Raw genomic sequence first — 23,940 nt, 5'->3', positions numbered from 1 at the left:
TGTTGCTAAGCAGCAGAGCCAAAGAATGCACAAAGCAAGAGAGTCGGCGTGAACGCGCCTCTGTCCTCGGGAGTCTTGGGAACACTTGTAGTTCTCATATGTTAGCCCTAAAAGTCACGTCTGTTTAAACGCTGAATTATTGTCATTATCGCACATATTTTTACCCGGCTTTGATATTATTTTATTCACAACCATTATATATGTCTTCTACGCGTGTTTTATGTGGACGGATCACAACAACCAAGAAAAAGCGTGTGAAAATTACTCACAACCGGATTAAAAAGTGAATTTTACTTTCAGGTATGTGAAGTAAAATGCATGTTATAAAGCAGAAACACGGAAATGTGTTAAAAGGGAGTAAATGTACTTTCCACTACAGTTTCTCCCTTTCTGAATATGTGTCATTAATGTGAAACTATCAAATAGTTAGTTAAATAACTTTAAATAACTGCAGCTTCATTTTTTTTTTTTAAAAAAAGGCAGAAAACACCTAACCGTCTGCTGAGAAAATTGTAGCAATGGTTGATGTCAGTTAAAAACGTAACGACGTTTGTTTTTGTATAGGTTCATTTTACTGTATGCATATGAAACTTACAAAAAATGAGCAGAATTTGGGTTAGATTTTTTGTTTTGTTTTGTTTATTGAGTTAGCCACAAAATAAACTAAAATGTCTCTATAATATAACATGACCATTTACCAATTTCTCTAAATACAAAACTTTTGTACGTCAAACCAGAATACTTTGGATTACATACAGTGGAAAAATAAATGCGAAATGTCTGATCTATTTCGACCACAAAAATCATAAGAATAAATGACATGGAATTTAAACCTTTCCAGAAAGTGCTTTACAGAATATATTCTGTTTATTTTAAATCTAACATTCTTGTGTCAAACATGCGGTGTTTCATTCATTCCTACATACACACCCGTATATCCATATGCAGTGTCTGTGTGAAGAGAAGTTTATATGCTAAGGACAATGCCAGTAATCCTTATTTGTGGAAATTTGCTGATCTGATAGGTAAACTGTCTGTGGAGTAGTGATATTTCAGAAGAAAATCAGTTCAACCAACCTTATCAAATGGGCATTTGGGAAAGGGGTTTCTGTATGATTTTTTTTTAATATCTTTAAATTTTAAAGTTTAATTTTAAATCTGTTATTAATCGTTTGAAAAACAATGATTTTCTTGATTTGAAGATAAGGTGAAATCGCGTTTTATTGGGGCGTTTGTTATGTAATACACGTGCGCCCGTGAGTTTGTGTCGGATTTGGTTCAAACGCCAAAAAACAGAAATGGAAACATAGTGTGAAATGGCAGTGGCTTGTCTTGGCTCAAGCCACGTTTGGGTAATAGTATTTTAAAAGAAACTGTTTGCCTGTTTTTTTCATGGAGGTCATCGTTACTTTGAGAGATGGGGCGGGCTGTCCTAAAAAGTAAAACGAGTACACACCGCTTCACAACTTTCGTTCTCTTCCGGTGTCGGATGTAACGTCATATTTTTACCCGCGTTTGTTGAACAGCCCCTTTTGTTTGGCGGGACTGCGTTATTTGGAGTCTAAAAGCGTCATCTAATCGGTAATGTAACGACAGTATTATATGCTTCTTGTTGCTCCTCAACCGTGAAATAAGTTTCTCGGGCTGTTTTTGAGCTCGGTCTTTTCAACGCAGTTTAAACTCAAATCTGATACCTAGCAAACGTCAAAGTTGGATTGTTTCTCACTACCCTTAACGTCTTGCTATGGGCTCTATTGTTAACTTAAGCTAAATAGTCTCTGTTAGCGGCTACATTTAGCCTTAAATGTAGAAATTGAGTTTATGAGAACGACAGTTACTGACTGCTGAGCCAGTGTAACGTAACAAAACATACACAGCTTCACCCTGTCAGTTCAGTTTGTGTGCAGAGGCTGATTTCTAGATGTCAGGAACATTTCGACTCTTCTCTTCAATCCATAGCTGAGAGACTGTGATGAAGATTAGTCAAGGAGAAGCTCCGTTTGCCAAGTTTTGCTTTAAGTGATACCGGGTGCCATTTCTGCACTGACTGGTTAAAGGTTAATAGCAGATGCTGTGCAGTAATTCGTTTGTTCTGATTTTGTATGGCAGCATCCTTTACTGTTTGAAATCAAAGAAGCTCAGTGAATTTCTTAATGTTTGTTAGTCATAAGCGTTTAAATGGTGGCTCGGGTCTTCTCCACAATAGTGTGTTTTATTTATTCAACTCCTAGTAAGGAGAAAATGGCAAAATCAAGCGTTATGCATTTGAAATAAGAGCAGCTTATTTAATTTTCATGAATTTGTAATGAATGTCGCTTTGGTCAATGGCTCACTACATCAGATATGGCAGGTTTGGGACCCAGCTTGTTAGCAAGTGGTACATTAAAACATGCTTGATTTCTTTTACCATCAGGCACTATGCAGTTTGGAGGCAGAAGAAAGAAGATTAGCACTAACCCTCAGTCGGAGCTCTATGGGCAGCACCTGCAGTTTTATGGACAGCCTCCTCTTGAACACATCTCTCTCTCTGAATTTGAAACATTTGCTGCGGAACGACTGAAGTGTAAGATTTGTCTCATACTACTTGTGAAATCAAATGATGAAAATTACTGTAAGCATTGTTTTCTCTGCTCTTGTGTAATACATTTTATTTAGGACATGTGGTTTGTAATGTTTGTTTTAATGCCACTGTAGTGTTGAAGACTGTGGAGAACTTGGGCGTGAGCCATGTCAAGCTTACAGATCAGTATAGAGGCAAACTTGAGAGTCAGCTTAAAACTCTGAACTTTCCTTACAGACCAGATGCTGTGAGTATGTTTCCCATTGTGCACCTTTAAACAGTATTAATGAGTCAGTTATTGCATTGTGTTGTCAACAACTTCAACTAAAGCTTTATCACAAAGAGATTTCTTTTTAAACTTTTACCCGCTATGTGTTTTAATGAAAACACAGGGATTGGATTTGGTTAGGGTCCTGTAATATCGCACTGCACTTCATGGTGCTTGTGCCCCCCTTGTGAGTGAGACATATCTAATAAACTGGCATAGCTTTTAGAGTGAGACCAGTGTTTAGCTCGATGTGTATTGACACAGTATTGACTTTGAGGAGTTACGCTTGCGCAGGATCCATCAAATTCTCTTTGCAATAGTGATGAAATAGCATGATTTAGCAATAAAATGTATTTGTATTAGTAAAGAAGAGACACTGCTGGGTGTTGCTGAAAACGTGACTCATTTACTAACATTTTAAGACCCTATGCTGAATTACAAGAGCCTGAGATAATGGAAGTTAGTGTACAGCTACCATAAACATGACTTTTAGTACATGATAATTTTTTCATATATGTACATAAAACAAAAACTGTACAACATGACAAGAAGTGGTGAATGATGATTAAATGATTGACATCTATTTGTCTTTCAAATTAACTAATTGTTTTCTAACTCTTAAGGATGACAAGAAATCTCAAAGTGGACCAACTGAATATGAAAAACGAAGAAAAGACCATATCTCCCACTTCATTCTCAGACTGGCCTACTGCCAAACGTAAGTCCTTAGTCTCCATTTAGGAATACTGGAAGATGTGGTCAGAATATAAATTGTTCAGCTGCAAAAGATAAATGTTTATTTCCATTTGTCTCTCAAAGGGAAGATCTGAGGCGCTGGTTTATACAACAGGAAGTTGATCTTTTCCGCTTCCGTTTTAATGACTTGGTCCCAAAACAACAACTGGCATTTCTTCACAAGAATAATCTTCATTATGACACAGTAAGCTTTCCTAAAGAAAACACTTGGCACATTTCAAAAATATATTTTTTTTTTCTGGAAATTTAAGTTGAGGAGGCTTACCACAAAAAAATTCCAACTGGGAACTTGAAATTTCTGTCTTCTTGTAATAGTGACTTATTCAGAAACACACAATTAGTCTTTTTTTTATATCACATTGAAAATGTACTTACTTACATTTGATTTACTTACATTTAAGTGCCTCTTCACCATAATGTGTTTTGGAAAATATATCTTGGATTTTGTTTCTATGTCAGGCTCCGAGTATGTTGAGGACACGGGCCTAAATCCATGCAAGTTGTTTCTATACACAGCATAGTGGTGTTCAGTTGTATTTTCACTAGGTGGAGCTGTTCAATCATCATAACATCTTCCATCTTTAAAAAGTTGGCCCTATTCAGTAAAAGATTTAATTGTGAAAAAATTATATTTCAAATATGTGTGTATTATTTTTTAAATAATAAATCCCAAAACATAAATATAATATATATATTTTATACTATATATTATATAGTGTACTTAGTCTCTGTTTTGCTTTTAGGCTCACAAAAGGAAAGAACTACAGTAGGTTTGGATAACATGGTGGTGGTGGGTGTAAGCAAGAATGCAAAGCCAACTTTAGGTTTTTGTTTTGTTTTTTTAAACAATGTTTGTTTTCCACAAGCTTATTAACATCATATTAACAGTTCAGCTTATGCAACTCCTCAATGAAATCTCACAACTTTTCAGATTAGCAGTGAGGAGAAGACTGAGCTGAAGGATCAACTTATAAACTCCAGCTTTGGCGTCAGTGGAATCAAGGTGATGGAACACGAGTTCTACAAGGTGAGACATATATATAGTGTAGGTTATAGTTTATATTCACGAACACACCACAGAGTGAATGTAACTTCCAAGACATCTAGACAGTGGCCCTGTTAGGTTGATGTGTCATGATGGCTCGAGTTCTCTTTCTGCATAGTTAAGAGTCATTCAAGAGAGTTTTTGAAGTAGCGATCATTAAAGATAATAGCACAGTGCATGATAATATATGATGTAAGGTAGGTTGGTCAGACTTTGCAGAACATCTTGGATCCTGTGTTTTCAATTCTAGTAACGTCTTCTTTTTGTCCAGTATTAGACTTGGACAAATTACCCCTCAAGCTTTCTCATTTGCATCATATCTATTGTGTAATGCTTACATGTGTGAGAGTACTTTTATACACTGGAGTAAAACTCTGATTTGTCTGCTTAGCGCTACTTTTTTTTTTTTTTTTTTTAATAAACCCCTCATTCCCTGGAGCCAGTATCTCATCAGATAGAGACAGATCGTCACCGATATGAAATAAATGAGCAAATATTTCTCCCCGGGGCAGTTTAAACCAACATGATGGAAAAAATCCAGCTTTTCCAAATGTAGAATTACAACGCCACATGTGTTTATCTTACTCTTACTAAAGGAATGCATTGACATTATGTTGTATATTCCGATGTGCATAGTAGGCAAATCTTTTAAAGGCTGTGATTATGTTCTGTCAGTCAGGTCTCTACTCATAATGATTTAACATGCAAATGGATTAAATGCAGTTTTTCTATTAACAGAATTTAAAAGCTAGAGTTTAATTTAAATTTCCTTGCTACTGACAATCATTTTCACTGGGAGAATGTAAATCATCCCATTTGGTTTGCTGAGCTTAAATTGTATCCTTGGATCACAATTTAAGCAGCCAAATTACTAAGGACACACGGCTGGCCTTTATACTTTGAACACATTAATGATTTAATTGTTTTTTTTTTTCTTCCTCCAACTGTCATTACGTTTTAAAGGTGCCTTTTCAAGATGCCCTGGATCTTGTGCGACTGAGGAAAGTGTACCTCAAACAAGGCTATGCGTACATTCCCCATCAGGATATTGTCACCATTGTTCTCAATGATTTCCGCACAAGGCTGTCTAAAGCTCTTGCAGTAAGTGAAATTTAATTTTTTTGTGTTGTTAACACAATAATGGAGGAGCACAATTGAGAATTCTCAGCATTTTGTTGCTTTTTAAGCCTAAACATAAGAGTTCAAACTTAAATCTGAGCTTTTTAAAACCTCCAAATCTGCATATACTTTAAACTCCAGTATTGTTCAGACTACAGTAAACATGTAGGCCCATTTTATTGCCTCCAGTACAACACTATCTTTAATCATCACCTTTGTGACTAGGGGTGGGTTTTGATCATCGATTTATCGATTAAAATCGATTCTGGCTTGGATAACGTGATATCGATTCATTAAAATCCTGAATCGATTTTTTTTAATATTAATTTATTTTGACCGAAACGCCAGAATCTCAGGTTAAACCTTACAAAATTTCAAGAACCACCAAACAGCTAAAACAGTAAATGAGAGCAGGTACACGGATTCTGCACAAAGATGTAAACATAAAGCTCGGAGCCTCCGACGGATCAGAATCAGTGAGATGTCGCCTTTCTCACCCGACGGCACGGACACGGTTGGGGCTGAAAGCCGACAGCTCGCTGATTCCGATGTTTCGGCGGGTCCGCGCTTTGTGTTCACGCCCTTTTTGCGGTGATTCTAAAGCTGTTAGTTTCATCTCTCTCCAAACAATATTGACCAAACCAGCAGCAAAAGAAGATCCAAACTAAGCTTCACAAAAACATCGTCATGAATTCCCTCTGACTTTTGCTGTTTTGCTTCCACCACGATAAAATCACACGTCATGCACAGCTCTCTCTCTCTCTCTCGCTTAGCCGTGTCTGTAATAAAACCGCTGTAACTTCAGAGGTAATGTTAATATGTTGATTAATGGTTTTCTTTCGTTTTTGATGTACTGCAGAATATTTTTATAAAATCCAGGCCAGGAAAATCACCTTCATGTTTTTCTGTTTTATCTTCAGCTACTTTGACACAAAGGCATCTGCTGTGATGCTTACATCTTTGATAAAGTCTTGTGAGTGTCAGCTTCCTTTTTATAGATACAAAAATATGTAAACGTACTGATCTGAATTATAATATTTATGACTGTCTGAGGAAAAATTTCCCAGATTTAAATAGAATCAAATTGAATCGAATCGTGGATCGAATCGATTTGGGACCTTGTGAATCGGATTCGAATCGATTCTAGAAATCAGTGACGATACCCAGCCCTATTTGTGACTCACTCCATCACACCTTCACTTTATATTATTTTACACTAGTGGCCATTTTCATGCCATTTGTGCATGCAGAATCCCCGATTCCATAAGCAGAATTATTAAATTGCCATTGTTGCTTTCAGTGCCCCGAGGGAAATGGTAGAAACACAGGGTTCAAATGAGGGGAATAAGTATGCACATGTGGCAGAAAATGTCTGGAGGAAAGATTTGGGACATCTAGTAGGAAAGTGCTTATTGTCCCTGCGGGCATGATGTTTTTTTTAAAGGCTGCTGAAGGGGGTTTATGATGGCACCGTATCACCAAGCTTTTGCATTGCTTAGAATGTCCTGAGGGACTTGAAATGCAATGTTTTGGGAACCAGAGGCCTTTTTTTCCCCCTTTTTTTCCTCTTTTTTTAAATAAATATATAATATATGTGAGAAGACAACCCAAGTTCAGCTCCATGGTGGCGAGTAGTCCAGATGGCGAAATGGGCACAAGGAGCAGCAACTAAAGGCAGTGTCAGTTTGTGGTTTATGAATAAACATTAATCAACGTTAATTAGGCAAGAAATCTTGAAATAGAGGACTTTCTGTACTGAGACACAGAAAACAATATTTTATTTCATTACAATTACCAGTATTTGTGAATTACATTTTGTGTTATAGAGTGGTAAGAGCGGTGGATACAGGAATCGCACATATTTCTAGATTAGAGAAGCCACTGTTTAAAAGAATTATAGAGAAGACGTCGCTTTATTTTTGGCACAAGAAGCTGAAAATGTAGGAAGAAACTCAAAGTTGTCTGAAGTAGACCACACTCTGCTCATTAATTGGTACAGTAAGGTGGAGTAAATATTGGATCGATATGAGGGGTCAGTGTTTTATAGTTTGGCACCCTTTGCTGAAAATTGGCTCTTTTCCTGGTATAGATCCACATCGGGTGGTCAGAGTTCACTTTATTCGAACATCAAAACATCAATACCCAGGTTCTCACATCCTAATTAACCAGTAGACGATAGACATACATTTACTCTACATGACAAAATTACTCCTTTGTACGGCCACATGTTGTAACACAGCCAAAGACGACCTTTGAGTTTATCAAAAGTGCACCTGTTTAAAAAAACACTAATCACTTTTTATTTTTATTTGTCTTCAAAGACCTTTCGTGATTATTTCATTTGCTTTTTTCACATACAGTATGTTATCAGTGCCTGCAAAATATGTGTCAGCCATTACCGTACATACCTTTCATATTGTTTTCCCCTCTGTAATTGTACATCAGTCTTCCGTGTAGTGTTTTAAACTAGAGCGCTGATTTTAGTGACGGTTTTTAAGTTAAACGGTAGATTAAACAAAGGAGCAGCAGTTCTAAAAGAAAATCATTTCAATGCACACTTCAGCTTTTGTGATGTGGTTGTGTTACGTTGTCTGTCACTGTAACAGAGTAGCCACTTTCACTGTCTTCTCAGTTAATACCGTGTCCTCATGACAAAGAGTGGGCTTCTTCGAGCCACTGATCTAAAATGCTCTCTGGCAATTTGAACTACTTATCTAAAACTCCCTTCTGTCTAAATGAATTGTTTGATAACCAGAATGATCGGATTGTGATTTCTGAGAGTAGTTTTAGATGTACCTGAGAATAAATGCAGAGCAATTTGGTGCTTTTTATTTCTCAAAAAGAAAGAAGTGTAGCATTTAGGTGAGAGGTTTTCAGAATCACAGGGAAAACTATGATTCTGAAAACCTCTCAGGTTGTAGTATAACCAGTGTCGGGAAAACCGTTTGTGTGGATGGTATAGTACAGGACGTCACTGCATTTGCACTATTGTTGACATACAACAGTTGATCAGGCAGGACCAACTTAGAAATTAGAAGAGAAAAATAAAGCTCAAATGAAAAAGACCAAGTTTGTTCGGTTCTTCAATTCTCCAATTTTCAGGTAATTATCCAGATCACTAACTGCTGGAATGGAATAATTCAACAAAACTAGTATTCTTGTAAGTGAGCCAGTGTGTTACTGTAATGGTTATTCTCCTTGGCTGGGGAGAGTAAGGGAAAATAACAGAGAAAGTGTAATTTAAAAGGTATGAAACGGAAAGCTGCCTCTCCATGTGACTCCATTTATTGGTTTGTTGTTCAGTTTAACAAACAGAATGCTGCATCTTAAAATATCTTTGGTGCATGGGTAAGGCAGACCTTGAACTGACTAAAAGTCAAGCGTCAGGATTTAGACTAAAGCTTTTTTTGCAGAGGGATGAACATGGATCTTTAGGGGTGTTTCTTTTTTCTTTTTTTTTTTAATAAAAAAAACATAATTCAGGCCTACAGCTGCCTGTTTTTAGACTGAGACAGCATGCGAAAGCTGCAAGTCGGAGGATGTTGTAAAGAATAGCCTGACAGTTGCTGTCACATGTTTTAGGATGGTGTTAAAATGTGTTGCGTAAATGATTTTCTCAAGCTGAAGTCAGAAAAATCGTCTTACTGTTTTTTAAGCCAAGGTTGCGTGAAGATGCATTAACGCTATCACTCTTAAGGGCGTTGACACACTAAGCTGACAAGAGGCTGCAAGGATACATTTAGTAAATCAGGATTTTTGTAATTTGTTTTGAATGTCGTGCATTCTCATAGGTGTCGCAGGATTGATCGCACAGCCAGCAATTTCCTTTTTTCGTTTTTTCGTTGGAAATTAGTAAACACTGAGCAACACATAATCAAGGTCTTTAATGATAGATACTGTGGCGAACTTAAATTTTGGTTTAAATTGTTTACACGTTTCTGATCTGTTTGGATAACGGCGCGCCAGAAAGACAGCTTTAATTACGAGATTCTGTGCGCTAGTTTAAAGTGCAAATAGTTTAAAACGAATCAGGTGCACTTAACCTGCAACGTTGGGCCGTTATAACACTTTGACCTAGACTGTTTGCCATTACTCACGTGATGCCCATCTCTCCTGCAGTTGACGGCTCGCTCGCTACCAGCAGTGCATTCTGATGAACGGATCCAACCTCTCCTTAACCACCTCAGGTAAGAAGCGGGATGAATAACATCGCTGCTGTTTTGCCAGTGTGGCCATGAAAAAGACTTCTAGCATAATTGATCTTCTGCACCAAAGTGTCTTTGGTTGGTCTGAGTTAACCCAGACTGGCCCTTTAAATAAAGTCCAGATGTTGTGGAAACTTTTTGCCCCTTAGTGCGTGTTCAGCATAATGCTTCCAGCATAAGGTTACTAGAAATATCCAACTTGTGCACTGTTTTATCTACCATGCCTGCTGCTTTTCTGGGAGAAAATATTGGATGGTAGTCGTGTTAGTTCACATGGGTAATTACAAGGTAGAGAGACAGTCGCAGTTTTAAGAACAGGGTAAGGGAATAAACGGTATAGGTCTTTGAGTTCATAGAAAATATTTTGATTTTGGCTTCTTTTTATTATTTGTAGTCTTGGTTGGACAAAGCAAGACAATTGAAGACGTCATCTTAAGCTGTTATGGGTGTTTGTATAATACTTTTAAATCTGCTGAATGTATCTAAAAAAGATCATTTGAGTTTTCTACTTTAAGTTCCTGGCAAACAGTGAACACTGAATAGACTGGCCAAAAGTACTATAGCATCTACAGGTGCTGTTCAGCCAGGAAAGCTATGATATGAAGCTCCTGGTGCACAGGTTTGAGGCTCTGCCGTCATTGAATCAGCAGATCGTTGACAACTACACACGTGTATAATGTATTGTTTTTCTTCTTTTAGTCATGCCTATGTGGGACAGGATTACAGCATCCAGAAGAATGTTGGGAAAATCTCCTTGGATCAGATTGATTCAGTAAGTTGCTTTAAACATCTGTTCTTGAAATTTCTTCCTATGGCAAATTCTTCAAGGTGCCTTTTTGCATTGAAGGGCCTTATTGCTGGTCTGGGGCAGTGAATACAAAAATATTTAATTAATATCCTTTGTACTCCATAGATGCAAAATATGTACTTATAGGAAAATATAAATTATATAAGGCATTTCTTCAGGTTTGTTTTAACAATTACCTGCTTACAGCTTTCAGTGAAGTCATTCCCATTGTGTATGAGGCAGCTCCACCAGTCTCTTAGAGAAAACCATCATCTCCGCCATGGAGGTCGGATGCAATACGGTCTCTTCCTCAAAGGTATCGGCCTGTCTTTGGAGCAGGCACTGGAGTTCTGGAAAATGGAGTTCACAAGAGGCAAAGTGGATGCAGACAAGGTAATGTTGATACATTTTAATGCTTTGTAAATGAATATTTTCTGAGTATCTTTAAAACAAGATGTCAACAGATGCCTTCTACCTGTTCTCCTGGTGAAGGGTGCTTCAGTCCATCCTATTCATAATTGGTTCATTGTCAACAAAATGTTACATAACATACAGGCATCACTCAGTAACCGTTCATCCATCCCAGAAATGACATGGCTACAGTTTTTTTTATTTTATTTTACAGACTAAATTTGATCCCATTTCAAAACATTATTGTTTATTTTACAACATATGATGGTACATATGTTGCTGGAAGTTAAGTAAAATATAGTGATACAGTGATGTCTGAATTTCTCAGACTGAGGGTTTTTGGTCTGGTCTGCTCAACACTTCAGTGGGTGGGGCTGTTTTTATTGGAGATTAAGTGGTTCCATCAAAGCTTTATTGATTGAAGGAAAGTTCACTGGTGTCATTAGGTGCACTCAGTGCTTTGATGAGGCTAATGAAAACTGAAGTGGTTATGAGTTGGGTTATTATGTCTCTCAGTAGGAGACAGACACAGTAAAGACATTAAAATTGTTCTGCATGAAGAAAACGCTCACTCTTTATGTGAGTAAGAGAGAGAAGTGACAGGAGACTCCACATAATGGACCAGCTCAGATAGAACAAATAGAATTTCATGCTGTGGAGTTAAGTAGCTATGAATCATGCTTTTTAGTCTTGTAAGGCTTTAAATATAAATTTATTAGACTATTAATTTTTTCAATTTTTTTGACTTGACTCTAAAAGTTTGGATATGATCGTGTTGTTTGTGTTATGTTAACAGGGTCGGGGGTATTTGTTTCCCGTGTTCATTCACCATAGTTGCAGATACTTTAGGAGGTGTGATCAGAAAGTTCAGTGGGTTTATTAAAAGCACAAACTATGCTGCTATTCACTTTCAAGTCCATCCTCTTATTCACCTCTGGCTTCCAGCGATATGAACACACATACTCGCCATGCATGCTGGATTTCCTCTCTGTGTGAAAAATAACAGCCTTTAAAGGTGGAGACTTTGTTGTTGATGTCAAAAAACAAGCATATTTTCGAGCGCTTTGTGTTGTACTCACCACAGTTCAAGCCTTCCCTTTGATGCTTTATGCATCAAAGCGCACAAAGTATTTTTGGTTTGCAGCATTGCAGGACTTTGTGATCATACCTCATTTGTTAGATGGGATGTCTTTGAATTGGTCTGGCATGCATACATCGATTCAGATAAATGTTAAAGCATTTCCTTATCATCTATCAAGAAAATAACTTCTTAATTTCTCTTGTTGTATCAAGTTGCTTTTTTAGTTGCCTTTACAGTAAGCACTACAGAATGTTGGAAACCTCCTCACATGCCTCACCTTGTCTGGGCTATCTTAGACGTGAAATATGGCTGCCCTGTGGTTTTTGAGTAGGCTTTTTGTTTTAAAATGCTCCATCCACAGTGTGGGCATTTGGGAATTTCTTGAGATATCACATTTCCTAAAAGATACACTCTAATGTTCATTAGATGTGAAAACAATCTCCTAAAGTTGGGATCTAAACTTATCGGGTTAAGCATACCTTACTCAACCAAGTCTTTGAGTGTGTTTTGCTCTTCCCCACTGAACTCACTGTTACACCTTATGACTGTTTGCTGCTCTGTTCCAACCTAATTTAAGAGCTGATTAGTCAGCAATTCTATTCACTTTAATTACATGCACCACTCGACATGCAAAATCCAAAATATTTGTCAGCTTTATTTTCTTAAATGGGTACCTTTCATTGTCTTGAAGTCTGGAAACCTCTAAATCCTGATGCGTTTGTTCTAGATTAAAAGATGCATTGAGAAAACGTTCGTTGTGTTAGTTGCAAAAGTACTTGCGAATGAGCTGTTTTTACCGGCTGTCTTCAAATCATTTATATTTTATAAGATGTGCAGAAATACTGTGGATCTGACTAATGCTGACATCCATGTAGAGCTCACACATAAGTGGATTGCAGCTTCGAGTGCTCATCAAAAGATACAGTATTAACAGACTGCACAGCAAGTGCCAAGAAGTGATTGTGCTGAGTTGAATAGACACCTGATGTAGCAGTCTGGTGTGGTTGTCCTTATGGACGGGCCTTGATCCCAGAGCCCTGTAGTCTTTGAATACTAATTTGTAGTAGTAGATCACACGGCTGGCATCCTGGTCATGTCACCCCAGGTAGCCTGCGCTCTTTCCAGTCTGGGTCATGTTTTGCATCAGCCAGACATTTTGTCCAAGCATGTGGGACTGTCTTGAGCCCCTGTTTCTTGCTGGTGCCTCAGTTGAAAGAGTAATGAGGAAACAGATTACAGGATTCTGACCAGAATGGATACACAAAGATGCACATGGTTGTAGCTGCGTAGAAAGCAGGTGCTTTGTCATTTGTAAGGTTCAAATCTTTTTGCTGCATGGGAAAGACCAGCTTTGCAGAAGCAGGGTGTACATGGGATCAATGGGAGGCTAATGAATTTTAGCAACCCTGATGTCTAATATTAATCGAAGAGACACAAAACTGTTGTTCACTGCTGTTTATTGCATGATTGCAATCCATAAAAGCCACAAAAAGTTGCATGTTTAGGACAGACAATTTGATTGGAATTGTAATAGGCATATTTTTTTGGCAATATGTAGTGTTTGTGTTCTGGGAACGGTTAATAGGAGTGTTATTAAAAGATGTACTCTGCCATTTCAAATATAGATATTCACTCCAAAAGATAGTTAAAGTAGGGTAATTCTGGTTGGAGAACATACAGATACATGCATACTAAGGAGATGAAAAGTAAAAATATCACTGAATAATTTGTGGAGCACTCAGAAATTGTTTTGCACTAAGGCGAACCATGATTGATGTCAGGATAGCTATTTTAGAGTTTAGTTCAGTGAGGGTTTTTTTTCTTGAATGCAGATATTTAAAAAAGGAATTTTACTTGAGCCACAAAGGTATTCCATTCACTTTTTTAAGCTGTTAATTTACTAACCCTTTACTAACCCTAGTAAAGCAGTCTCAGTGAGAGCCTCGTGGTATAGCAAAGCCCTCTTTAGCACCCTGTACATGAGGTGGCTTTGGTCCCGTGTACAAGTTCTCAGAGCAAGTAGCTGTGCACAAAGCTCTGCTCTTGTTCCACAGCAGAGGCAGCAGAATCACGCTGACCAGATCACAGCTCTCTCAGTGATGTATGTGTTGTGTCAGGGACTGCACTTTGTGGCAGGCTGCACAAAGCTTGCTCATTAGTATGCGACAGGCACAGAGGAAAAAGATGGGAGCCAGCACTGCCAAAAGGGAGGCCCGGAGGAAGAGGCAATGTAATATTAGACTAGAGGGGGAGAGAAAATTGATGAAATCAACTTGATCTATCCATTATTCTTGCTACAGAAGTTGGCCAATTCATTTGGAGGAGTGTCTATTTGTACCACATTTGAGTGTGTTGCATTGCCTTGAGGGGGTTGGCCTGCTTTTAAACTACTTGTTTTTCAAATGTTAACTTAAGGTTAATTAACTTCCACTAACTGACACGTTCTTTCATAATGTAGGTTGAACAAATGAGTCATTAGATGACATGTCATATTAACTGCTTTTGGAGATGTGTTACAAATGTGCACCTTGCTTTTTTTATCTCAGTATAATTTAAAAGGAGCCCCACGCTTCTTTGTTGCTACCCCATATTAAATAAATCCTGAGATGATTTTTGTCTTTCTTTCTCTCTTTCTCTCTTTTTATTCTTTCTTTCTTTCTTTCTTAAACAACATTCAACTCATTAGTAGCATCAGGATGTAGGAATTAATTAGAATTTTTGTGTCTTTTCTCCTCTTGGACCACTATTTTAGCAGCTTGAAAAACTCAATTCCAGACCCAAATTAACAGAATATTTGCCAGTAAATCACATATGTGATATATAATGTTTAAAAGCCAGATAGTCCGAGAGTTTCCTTTATTTTTACTGCTCATGCTGAGTTTAAAAGCTACCCAGTGGCAATATTTTGGTCACAATTCTTCAAAATTTAAATTTATGGGATCTGTCGGCAAAGAATAACAGCCCATGTGTCTTGGCAGTGATGTCAAATTCTGTATTGGTGAAGCTATAATAGGCATCTACTGCAAAAGTTCTGACATGGGATAGCAGATATGACACAGGTGTTGCTAATAACATTGTGGCCCTGTGCTTTTAAGGCAGAACGGTCAGCCATGACACTTTTGACAGTGAGACAGCAACACCAGGACTCTGAAGCTGAAGAAACCAATGCAACCCCCTCCACACACACACACACACACACACACACACACACACACACACACACACACACACACACACAGACAGAGTTTTCCTAGTTTGACATGTCAAAATAGGCTAAAATTAAAAATTCCTTAAAATTCCAACTGTCACAGTGATGTTTTTTGTTTGGTTTTTTTTTAAGTTTTTTTAAGTCCTCCCATTTAGTTTAAGCTGTTTCATGAGTTACAGATGTTGTGTTTCAGTGACTTTGCTGCTCTGATTTTTCAAATATTTAGTTAAATGCTAATTTTGCGTGAATGACCTTTTTAAAAAGCGATCAATGTCTTCTTTTCTGCAACATCAAACTACTTAACTCGTGTGCTGCTCCTGCATTTTATAGTCACTCGCCTTTATGTTGTTGTTTTTTGGTGTGAAAAGGCCCGTTGTGCAGATTGAAAGGGAAATGTATTATAATGGTATTTAACATGAGAGGGATTGGAGCTATAAGCACATCAGTCACTATGGGCTGAGCCTAAGAAGCCATGCCAAGTTTACACACACACACACACACACACACGCACACACACACACACTCTCACTCACTCTTAAGTAATCCCTTTTGATTGTGACCTAATTCAGGATTTTGTGAATGTGCTGTAGAGTGTGGGGGGATGTTATAGTGATGTAGTCCCATGAGCCAAGATATGCATAAGAGCAGCTTTGGCTCAACTCCATTGAACGCGTCTTTTGTAAATTTGCTCAGTTTGGGGGTCAGCTGTATCGGGGTATATCCAGGATTATCTGAAGTGTAGGTTGAGGCAAAACAAAAACATAAAAAAACCACATTTAGAGGGGTTTCATTCATACGCCAGGTTGTGCTTTACCTCAGCTTTGCTGGGACAAATGACTGTTTAGTATGGTTTTTGAGGCTTTGTGTCACTTTTAGCTTAGAAATGATTGTTTTTTAAATTCCAGGTAACATCTTGAATATGCTGTAACACTTGTGGAGTTCCCGTGCTTTGTTTTAATAGAGTAAGGGAGTCTTAAATCAGGAAAAGACCTCTTATATTTATTATTTGATTTATCGTACTTAAAGAAGGTTTTACAAGTTTTTAAATTGCCACTGCAGCTTGGCACATTAGTAAGTTTGCAGGGTTTTATTGCAACATTAATGTGTTATGATGGGTGCAGTCATGTTGATTGTGTTCTGCCACTGTCAGAGCGCGCTCCCTGTATTTTACAGTCTGATTTTTAAAGGCACGGTCACTGCGATGCATTTTAATGACTGCACAGAATTACTGTGCAATAAAAAGTTCACTGCAAAGATTGTGTAAAATGACCCCCATCAAAAAGTATAACCAGCTAGAAGATGATGAGAAGGATTTCAGAGGTCTGTAATAAAGTTCATGTGTGTCCTTGACTTTGATCTCCTACTTTTAGGGCAGATCAGGTAAAGGGTTTTCAAGATATCAAACCAGGATTTGCATAGTTCTGCTGCCTTTAAGCTCTTGAACTGTTGAATAAGATATAACAAGACCTGGCTTTATCTGAGTGTAAATTCAGTCTGACTGTACACTTGATGGTTAGTACTAATGCAAAGCTGTAGTATAAATGAAAATAGTCATGTTTATGCAGGGCAAAAAACACGATCATTTTCATTGTCAAGAAATCTATCACTATTTTTTTTTAAGTCTATAAAATATAAAAAGTAGTAATTACAGTCCATGTATTCAGCATATCCATCCCATAATATCATCAATTTTCTTAATTTGCTTTCCAGTTTGGGATCATAGGGGGCCGGAGCCTGTCCCAGCTGTCACTGAGTGAAAGGCAGGGTACTACTCTGGGCAGGTCAAAGCTAAAACGACTGGCATGTTGAGCATGTCACCTTCAATAGGTTGAATCCAAAACGCCTGTTACACAATGAACGGCAACGGCAGACATTCACACAAACAACTGCTGTACTGAAATATAAAATGCTTGCTTTACTTACAGTAAACTCATTAGAGCAGTTTAGAGGATTGAACTGCTCATCTGAACTCATCTGAGTTTGAGCTGCACATTGAGGATTACAAAAGTGCTGTGCACATTAAACTGTGTTCTGGGGCCTTGTTTTGTTGAATTTAAAATCTACTTCATATTGAATTGAGTCCTTCTACAGGGCAGTGGGCAAAAGTTCTGAGAAAGATGGCCATATTACAGCATCCGTGGTTCAACTATCTCGAGTGTGGCGACACCTCTACAGCAGGTTCTCTCTAATAGCTCTATATTTCATTGAGGAAAACACCCTGTCAAAACTGACATGATGTATGACAATGACTCTTTTCACCCTTACCTTGTCCCTCTTACACTCTCATCCTCACTAATGCCTTTCGCTTCCTCTCTCCTTCTCTCCCTTTCTGTAGTTTGACAAAGCATATGCCTACAGCATCCGCCACATGTTTGGCAAAGAAGGAAAGCGAACAGACTACACCCCCTACAGTTGCATGAAGGTGATTTTATCAAACCCACCCAGCCAAGGAGACCATCATGGTGAGTTGACGGCTGTTGGAAGAAGTGGTTGGCTTGGAAACAGTAACACATTTTGCTATGTGTTCGCTAAATCTGTGCAAATCTGCAGTTATAGTTTAATGTGCTTTCATGCTCCTTTATTTTCTTCCAACTGTTGAAATTCTTTATTTGCATTTTTTCCCTTTAAATAAAATCCCGTCTTATCTTTGTAGGATGTCCATTCCGTCACAGCGACCCGGAGCTGCTGAAGCAGAAGCTTCAAGTGTACAAAGTGTCTCCCAGTGGAATCAGTCAGGTGGGTGCCATCTGTCCACAGTCGGTTTGTCAAATGGTTGAACAGCCCTCTAGCCACAATTCCCTTCTCTGGCTGGGGACAGCATGTGGGTTATGTTTCTTCTTCAGTCTCACAAAACTCAGCCAGCAATCTTATTGGATTTATAAAAACTGTCAAAGAAATAATTTAGAAACCACCAAATAGTACTCATGTCAGTAGCCGATGGCAGTTGGTCTTAAATATCGTAAATGCCCCCTGCAGAATAGAGATTCTTTTGTTTTTTTTGGGTTTAAATAAATTATATATATATCTATATCTATCTATCTATCTATCGATCTAGATATAGATATAGATATATGTAGATAGATATAGATATATGTAGATAGATATAGATGTAGATAGATATAGATATGTAGATATGAGAGAGAGATATAATCAAATCAATCATTTCCAGATTGATTGTGTCAATCAATCTTGAAATGCACTTTTCCATCACAGATGGTCTTGGACTAGTCTCTGGCCTTTAATCACTTGACCCTACCTGCATTATCACCTTTTTTGTCACACATCTGATCGGGACAAGCTAATGCCATGTGGTACAGCTTTGATTTGGAGCAGTTTTACACAGAAAAATCAGTACAGGTAAATTTTGAGTTTTACTGATAATAAATAGTCTTCTAAAAATTGCTGAACCCTTTCAGTGGGGAGATGGTGTGCAGATTGCTTACAAAAAAGGTGAAAAACTAATATACAAGTCAATTTATGGCAATCTGTGCAGCATTTGTAGAGACGTTTGGGTATATATTCACACATGAGGTTTTGTGAATATAAAAGAGATTTATTTCTGAGAGACCAAAAAGGTAAAGATAACTAAGGCTGTAATAGTATCACGAAATGTCTTGTGAATCTAAGACGTTGTTCTATAATCCCAGAGGAACCTTCAGAAATAAACCTCACAAAATCAAAGCCTTACCATAATAACACAGCTTGTATTTTTCCTTTATTATCCATCGTTTGTGTGCATTTTAGCAAATGCTCCTCATATTCCACTAAGCAAACTAAAGCTCTGATAAAAACGGCAAAGTCTGACTGAAACGGTGCGTAGCTCGACACTGATCTAACCCCAGCCTCAGTGTTTAGCATGCTGGTGGCAGTTTCACGCTGGAGGCAGCCTTCAGGAATCTGGGGAATAATGAAGGAACTAATTTCAGGCAGATTCCTCAGAAGTGTCTCTCTCTTAGTGAGTACTGATAACTTGGGATTTTTCTTTTTTCAGCAGGTCACTCACCCCGAGTATGCAGTCTCACTGCACACTACAGTGGCTTTATTACCAGAACGTTGCCGTTCTTATGTGACCCAGTAAAAAGTTGGGCTGCAGGCTGGGTGTTCACCCTCTCCCTTTTCTGCTTTGTAGAGCTTCAGAAGGCAAAAAAAATAAAAATCCCCCAAAATTGAGATCTGTAATCATTGCCACTGGTTATTCTCCAAAGAGCTGACCCAGGGCATGAATATTTAGATTAGCCTAAATATGTATGTGATCTGTTTTTATTAGGTTTGAAGAGATTTTTTGAAGGATGTATTCACTTCTGTCATGATGATTTACTAAAAAAAAAAAAGTATAAAGTCATTTTAAATAGAGGGCTGGGGAAGCAAAAATTGGCAACAGTATTCTCTGTAGAGTTGCTGTATCAGTATCTAAGGTGTAGAAGTTTAACCTTAATTTTTGTGAACTGTGCCTTTTGTTGCAGATCCTGGAGCTGGTTAAAGGACAGCACTACCAGCTGGCATGCCAGAAATACTTTGAGCTGACACACAATGTAAGTGGAGTCATTTGATGCAGGGAGTAAGCAGGGGTACCTGTATCAGAGGCAGGGGTTTGGTCCTTGCATCTCATGCATGAAGTCTCAGGAGAGACCCAAAACTGTCATCCCATCCATCATTAGCAGTCTGTCACAGCCGCTTAATTTTCATAGGTTTATTATAGCATTCCAATCTATTTTGCCCCCCTGTGGATGCTTATTTAATTTAAGCTGTTTTATGTGCGTGAGTCATCATCCTGTTCAGTCAGCAAAGCTAGGACTGAAAGTGACAACACATTTTCTTGTTACTGCAGATTGTTCAGGTCATTCAGCTGGAGTTGGATGCACAACATTTACACAGCTTCTGGTGTAGTGTGAATGGACAGTAGAGGTCAGCGTGGAAGTTCATTCATCCTAATGACCAGCAGGGGGCGACACCTCTGGCTTCAGGAACAAGTCAAACTTTACATCTAATCCTACCTTAATAAACACTTTAATACTGAGTTTATCCTCTTAAGCACATCTTTACATATACTTATATTATGCTAACATTAACAGCAAGGTATGAGTCAGGATGTGGCGACTTCATGTTTGACATTTGACTCGGTGCGTAATGAGAAGATCCAGGCCTCACATGAGGCCTAAAACCACTTGCTCACAAACCAACAGGTGCTTGTGTTCAGTTGTCAAAAGGAAGGCATCACTACAATTAATGCTGATAGGGGAAAATGACACATTGCACTTTTAGTAAGATAAGATTTAGTGTTATTACAAGTTCCTATCCTTATTTAAATGGACTCGATGTATAAAAATGTACACTACATGAATTTAGATAGATTTTTAAAATTCAGTCTTTCTGTCAGTGATTTATATCTCTTCACTCTACTAAAGCAGTATAAACGAAACAATGGTCTGCTGGGTTTGGGCAGTGAATCCCTGTGTGTATTGCTGAGTACATTAATAGTACATCTAGTAGTACAATTCAACATGGTCTTAATTTAAACCATAGATCCATTAGCCCGTGTTTATCATGTTACATGTTAATCTTAAATCTGTAGATTTCCAGGACTTTACATGCATATCTTCTTTTTCAAAAATAACGTCAATCATTTTTATTTCGATATACATTAGAACTCTAATTTACTCTAATTTGCTAAAGATTGACTTACTTAGTCTATTTTGAGCCTTATCTTTTTGCTGCTCGTTATAGGAAGATTTTTACATATTGAAAATCTTACCAACTGAAACAGTTACTACTGGTAAAATATATCTTTGCTGTCCTTATTATCCGTATAATTAAGTAGTGCAACAAAATTTGGTTCACTGATATAAACTGTGCTGGTGTTGAACATCTGCTCTGATGTTCCTTTGTGGGGAATATTCCCGGGGCTACTTGGGTTGTTTATTGTTTTTCATTTAGAATTTGTGGGTCACTTGTTTAGTTAAAGTCATTACATGTACATTTATTTTCTCCAGGCAAACAAATAATAAAATAACAAACAGTATGTTTTGCCGTCATGTGTAAAATAAATTTATTTGCCTCATAATATACAAACTGAATGCACATTTTTAATTTTTATCATCCCAACAACTCAAAAAAAAATAAAAATGTTAGGAGATGACGGACTACCATTTATGTCTACTTGCAGATACCTTAAAATACTATTAAAAGGAAAGCTGGTACTCTAGTGGTTCAATAGGTACGAATAGCCAGTGAAATATCTCCTTGGTAACTGAAGATGCTGACACGCTGTTCGGGTATTTTAAATCATTTACTTTTTCCACAATGAAATGTTTTGAAAACATCAATCAAATTACCTAATTATTTAAAAAATCACAGAAAAGGTCACAGAAAGAGAATTTGTATTCCATCCACTAATTGATTAATGGGTTTTTTACTCATCATGAATGATTTTGACATTTTTATTTCCTGAAAGGCCATTTCATCTTTTCACTGTGCTCCGATAGAATAGTTAGCAGGTGACTTTGCGCGCTAATGTGGCTGTGAAAGCCTCCTGTCCTCATTAGTAAATTGTTAGTAAATTAGTAAACCATTGCACATCGCCCTCACTGACGGAGATGCTAAATGACCGTCTTATAAAAGGTGACATTTTATTGAATCAGTCAATCATTGCGCTAGCAACCTGCCACTTTTGTGAAAACTAAACCTGCTATTCTTACTATCTCCTGACCTTCCTTCTCCTGTGGTTTCTCTTTTTTTTTTTTTTTTATTAACAGATTGAAGACTCATCTTTCTCACTCAATCACCCCAACCAGTACTTTCTGGAGAGCCAGAAACTTCTGGGTGGAGGCAAGGACATAAAGAGAGAGATGGATGCTCCGCAGAGGTCACAGGAAAACTCCGCCTCCAAAGGATCAACCGCAACTCAAGAGGTGGCAGCAAACACCTCCCAACATTTGGCCGAGATGACAGAAGATTTGGAATCTTTCTTTCAAGAGGGCTGATTCTCAAATTTTTAAATACACATACAAATAATTCTGTATCTCTGGACATGCTCTGAATTCTGCTGAATCTTACAAATTTCCTAAACTGTTGTATTAAGTATTAAAGTTGAAAATCTGTCTTTCAGTCTTTTAATTCCAGCATAGCAGACTTTGGGAGAAAAAGTGAAGAAAATTAAAGGAGTGCACCACAGTGCTCATGGAAAGGAAAAATAGAAAGATTATGACCAAAAATAACATTTAAAAAATCTATAATTGAGACAGTAAGCTTTTGTATTTTATTGTTTAAAAAATTTTTTTTCTATTTTCTTTATTGCAGGTTTTGATTCAACCTTTCAAAAATTCACACAGACGTTTCTTTTTTTCCTGCTGTATGATATTCTTTGCTCACATGTCCGTGATCCTGCATTTATTTCTGCCTAACCATGCGTTAAAACTGCTCTCTTGGTTTGTTTTCCTTCTTTGTTTTTACACTGGTCTGAACTCAGATGGCTTATATTCTCAGTGCACAGTATTTTGGCAGAGACATGGTTTGGGGGGTGATGACTAGAACATTTCCCAGCTGTCTCAAAAACAATGTCATTGTATTTGCTGGCAGCAGTATGGATGAATGGTGGCAGGAGGGCGGATGAAAATAAACAATTTCCACACTTGTATTATGCTGCCTTGGAATATTGCCTCCTAGTGCACAATGCAATTTATTCAAAGCATAAGTGGTCAAGAGATATTTCCTCACTGTCCTCTTGAGCCTCAGTTCAATAATTTGTTTAAAAAATAAAAAGGTGGCTGTCTAAAAGTCTAACCTTTTTGTGCTGCTGTGGAATTAGCAACACAGACTCCTCCAATCTCGGTTCTTTAGAAGGTACAGTTTTGTGCTCTTATCTCCCCTCATACTATGCACTTTACCAGACTGCTAACTTTGGATCCAATTAGAGGGACAGCAGTGTTAGTTTATGAATGTAAATGCATTTTTCAGGAGGCTGGAGGAAACATTTGGGTCATTTTGTGGAAACCTCAATCTGTAATTTAATCATAGATGAATTTAAGCCAAATGTCCCTGATGATGACCAAAAACATAATAATTTGTACCATTAATGCACATTTCTCTGTTTCACGACTTCCTCTGGCATATGCAAAGCATCCTGCATCAGTGTCTCTCACTTTAAACATCAGAGCGCCCGAGCTGCACATGGCTGGAATTAAATTAGGTCTTAAAATCCAAGCATGGTGCTTGACATGGAGAGGATTTATTCAGTGTAATAAGGCAACTGGATAACAGTGCACAGCCGGGCTGCTGTCAGCAAGAGACCCTTGATGTTTAATATTTGGTGGAGCATGACTACATCTGACAAAGCTGGCACTTTCTTAGACTGTGGGTAGGCAGTTGACTAGGACTGTGTTTATCTCCTTCAAATGGATTTACAATCATTAGTCATGAACTTGCTTTCGTTGTGTGATTTGTTCTCTTCCTGTAGTCATTACATGGACCAGGGGTGTACTGTGGGGATGGTGCATTACGCAAA

At 37.8% G+C, this 23,940-nt stretch overlaps 1 protein-coding gene across 2 annotated transcripts; it reads left to right on the top strand.

Moving 5' to 3' along the window:
• Window positions 1–17: 17 nt before the first annotated feature.
• Window positions 18–23,219, top strand: prim2 (DNA primase subunit 2). 2 transcript variants are annotated; one of them, XM_084948275.1, is made up of 14 exons: window positions 18–300; window positions 2,414–2,563; window positions 2,695–2,807; window positions 3,452–3,546; window positions 3,648–3,768; window positions 4,516–4,611; window positions 5,593–5,730; window positions 9,868–9,935; window positions 10,653–10,725; window positions 10,948–11,133; window positions 17,776–17,902; window positions 18,094–18,176; window positions 19,904–19,972; window positions 22,193–23,219. In XM_084948275.1, the coding sequence occupies exons 2-14, from the start codon at window positions 2,419–2,421 to the stop codon at window positions 22,418–22,420; spliced, it is 1,542 nt and encodes a 513-aa protein (XP_084804401.1). In that variant the 5' UTR covers window positions 18–300; window positions 2,414–2,418; the 3' UTR covers window positions 22,421–23,219. The 2 variants fall into 2 exon arrangements, with proteins under 2 accessions (XP_084804401.1, XP_084804400.1); XM_084948274.1 differs by lacking the exon at window positions 18–300 and adding an exon at window positions 1,485–1,581.
• The last annotated feature ends 721 nt before the right edge of the window (window positions 23,220–23,940 follow it).

This window comes from Perissodus microlepis, chromosome 13, assembly GCF_051167445.1.
Source record: "Perissodus microlepis isolate ML-2025 ecotype Zambia chromosome 13, ASM5116744v1, whole genome shotgun sequence".
In the NCBI taxonomy this organism is placed as follows: Eukaryota; Metazoa; Chordata; class Actinopteri; order Cichliformes; family Cichlidae; genus Perissodus; species Perissodus microlepis.
This window is presented reverse-complemented; position numbering and strand designations above follow the sequence as displayed.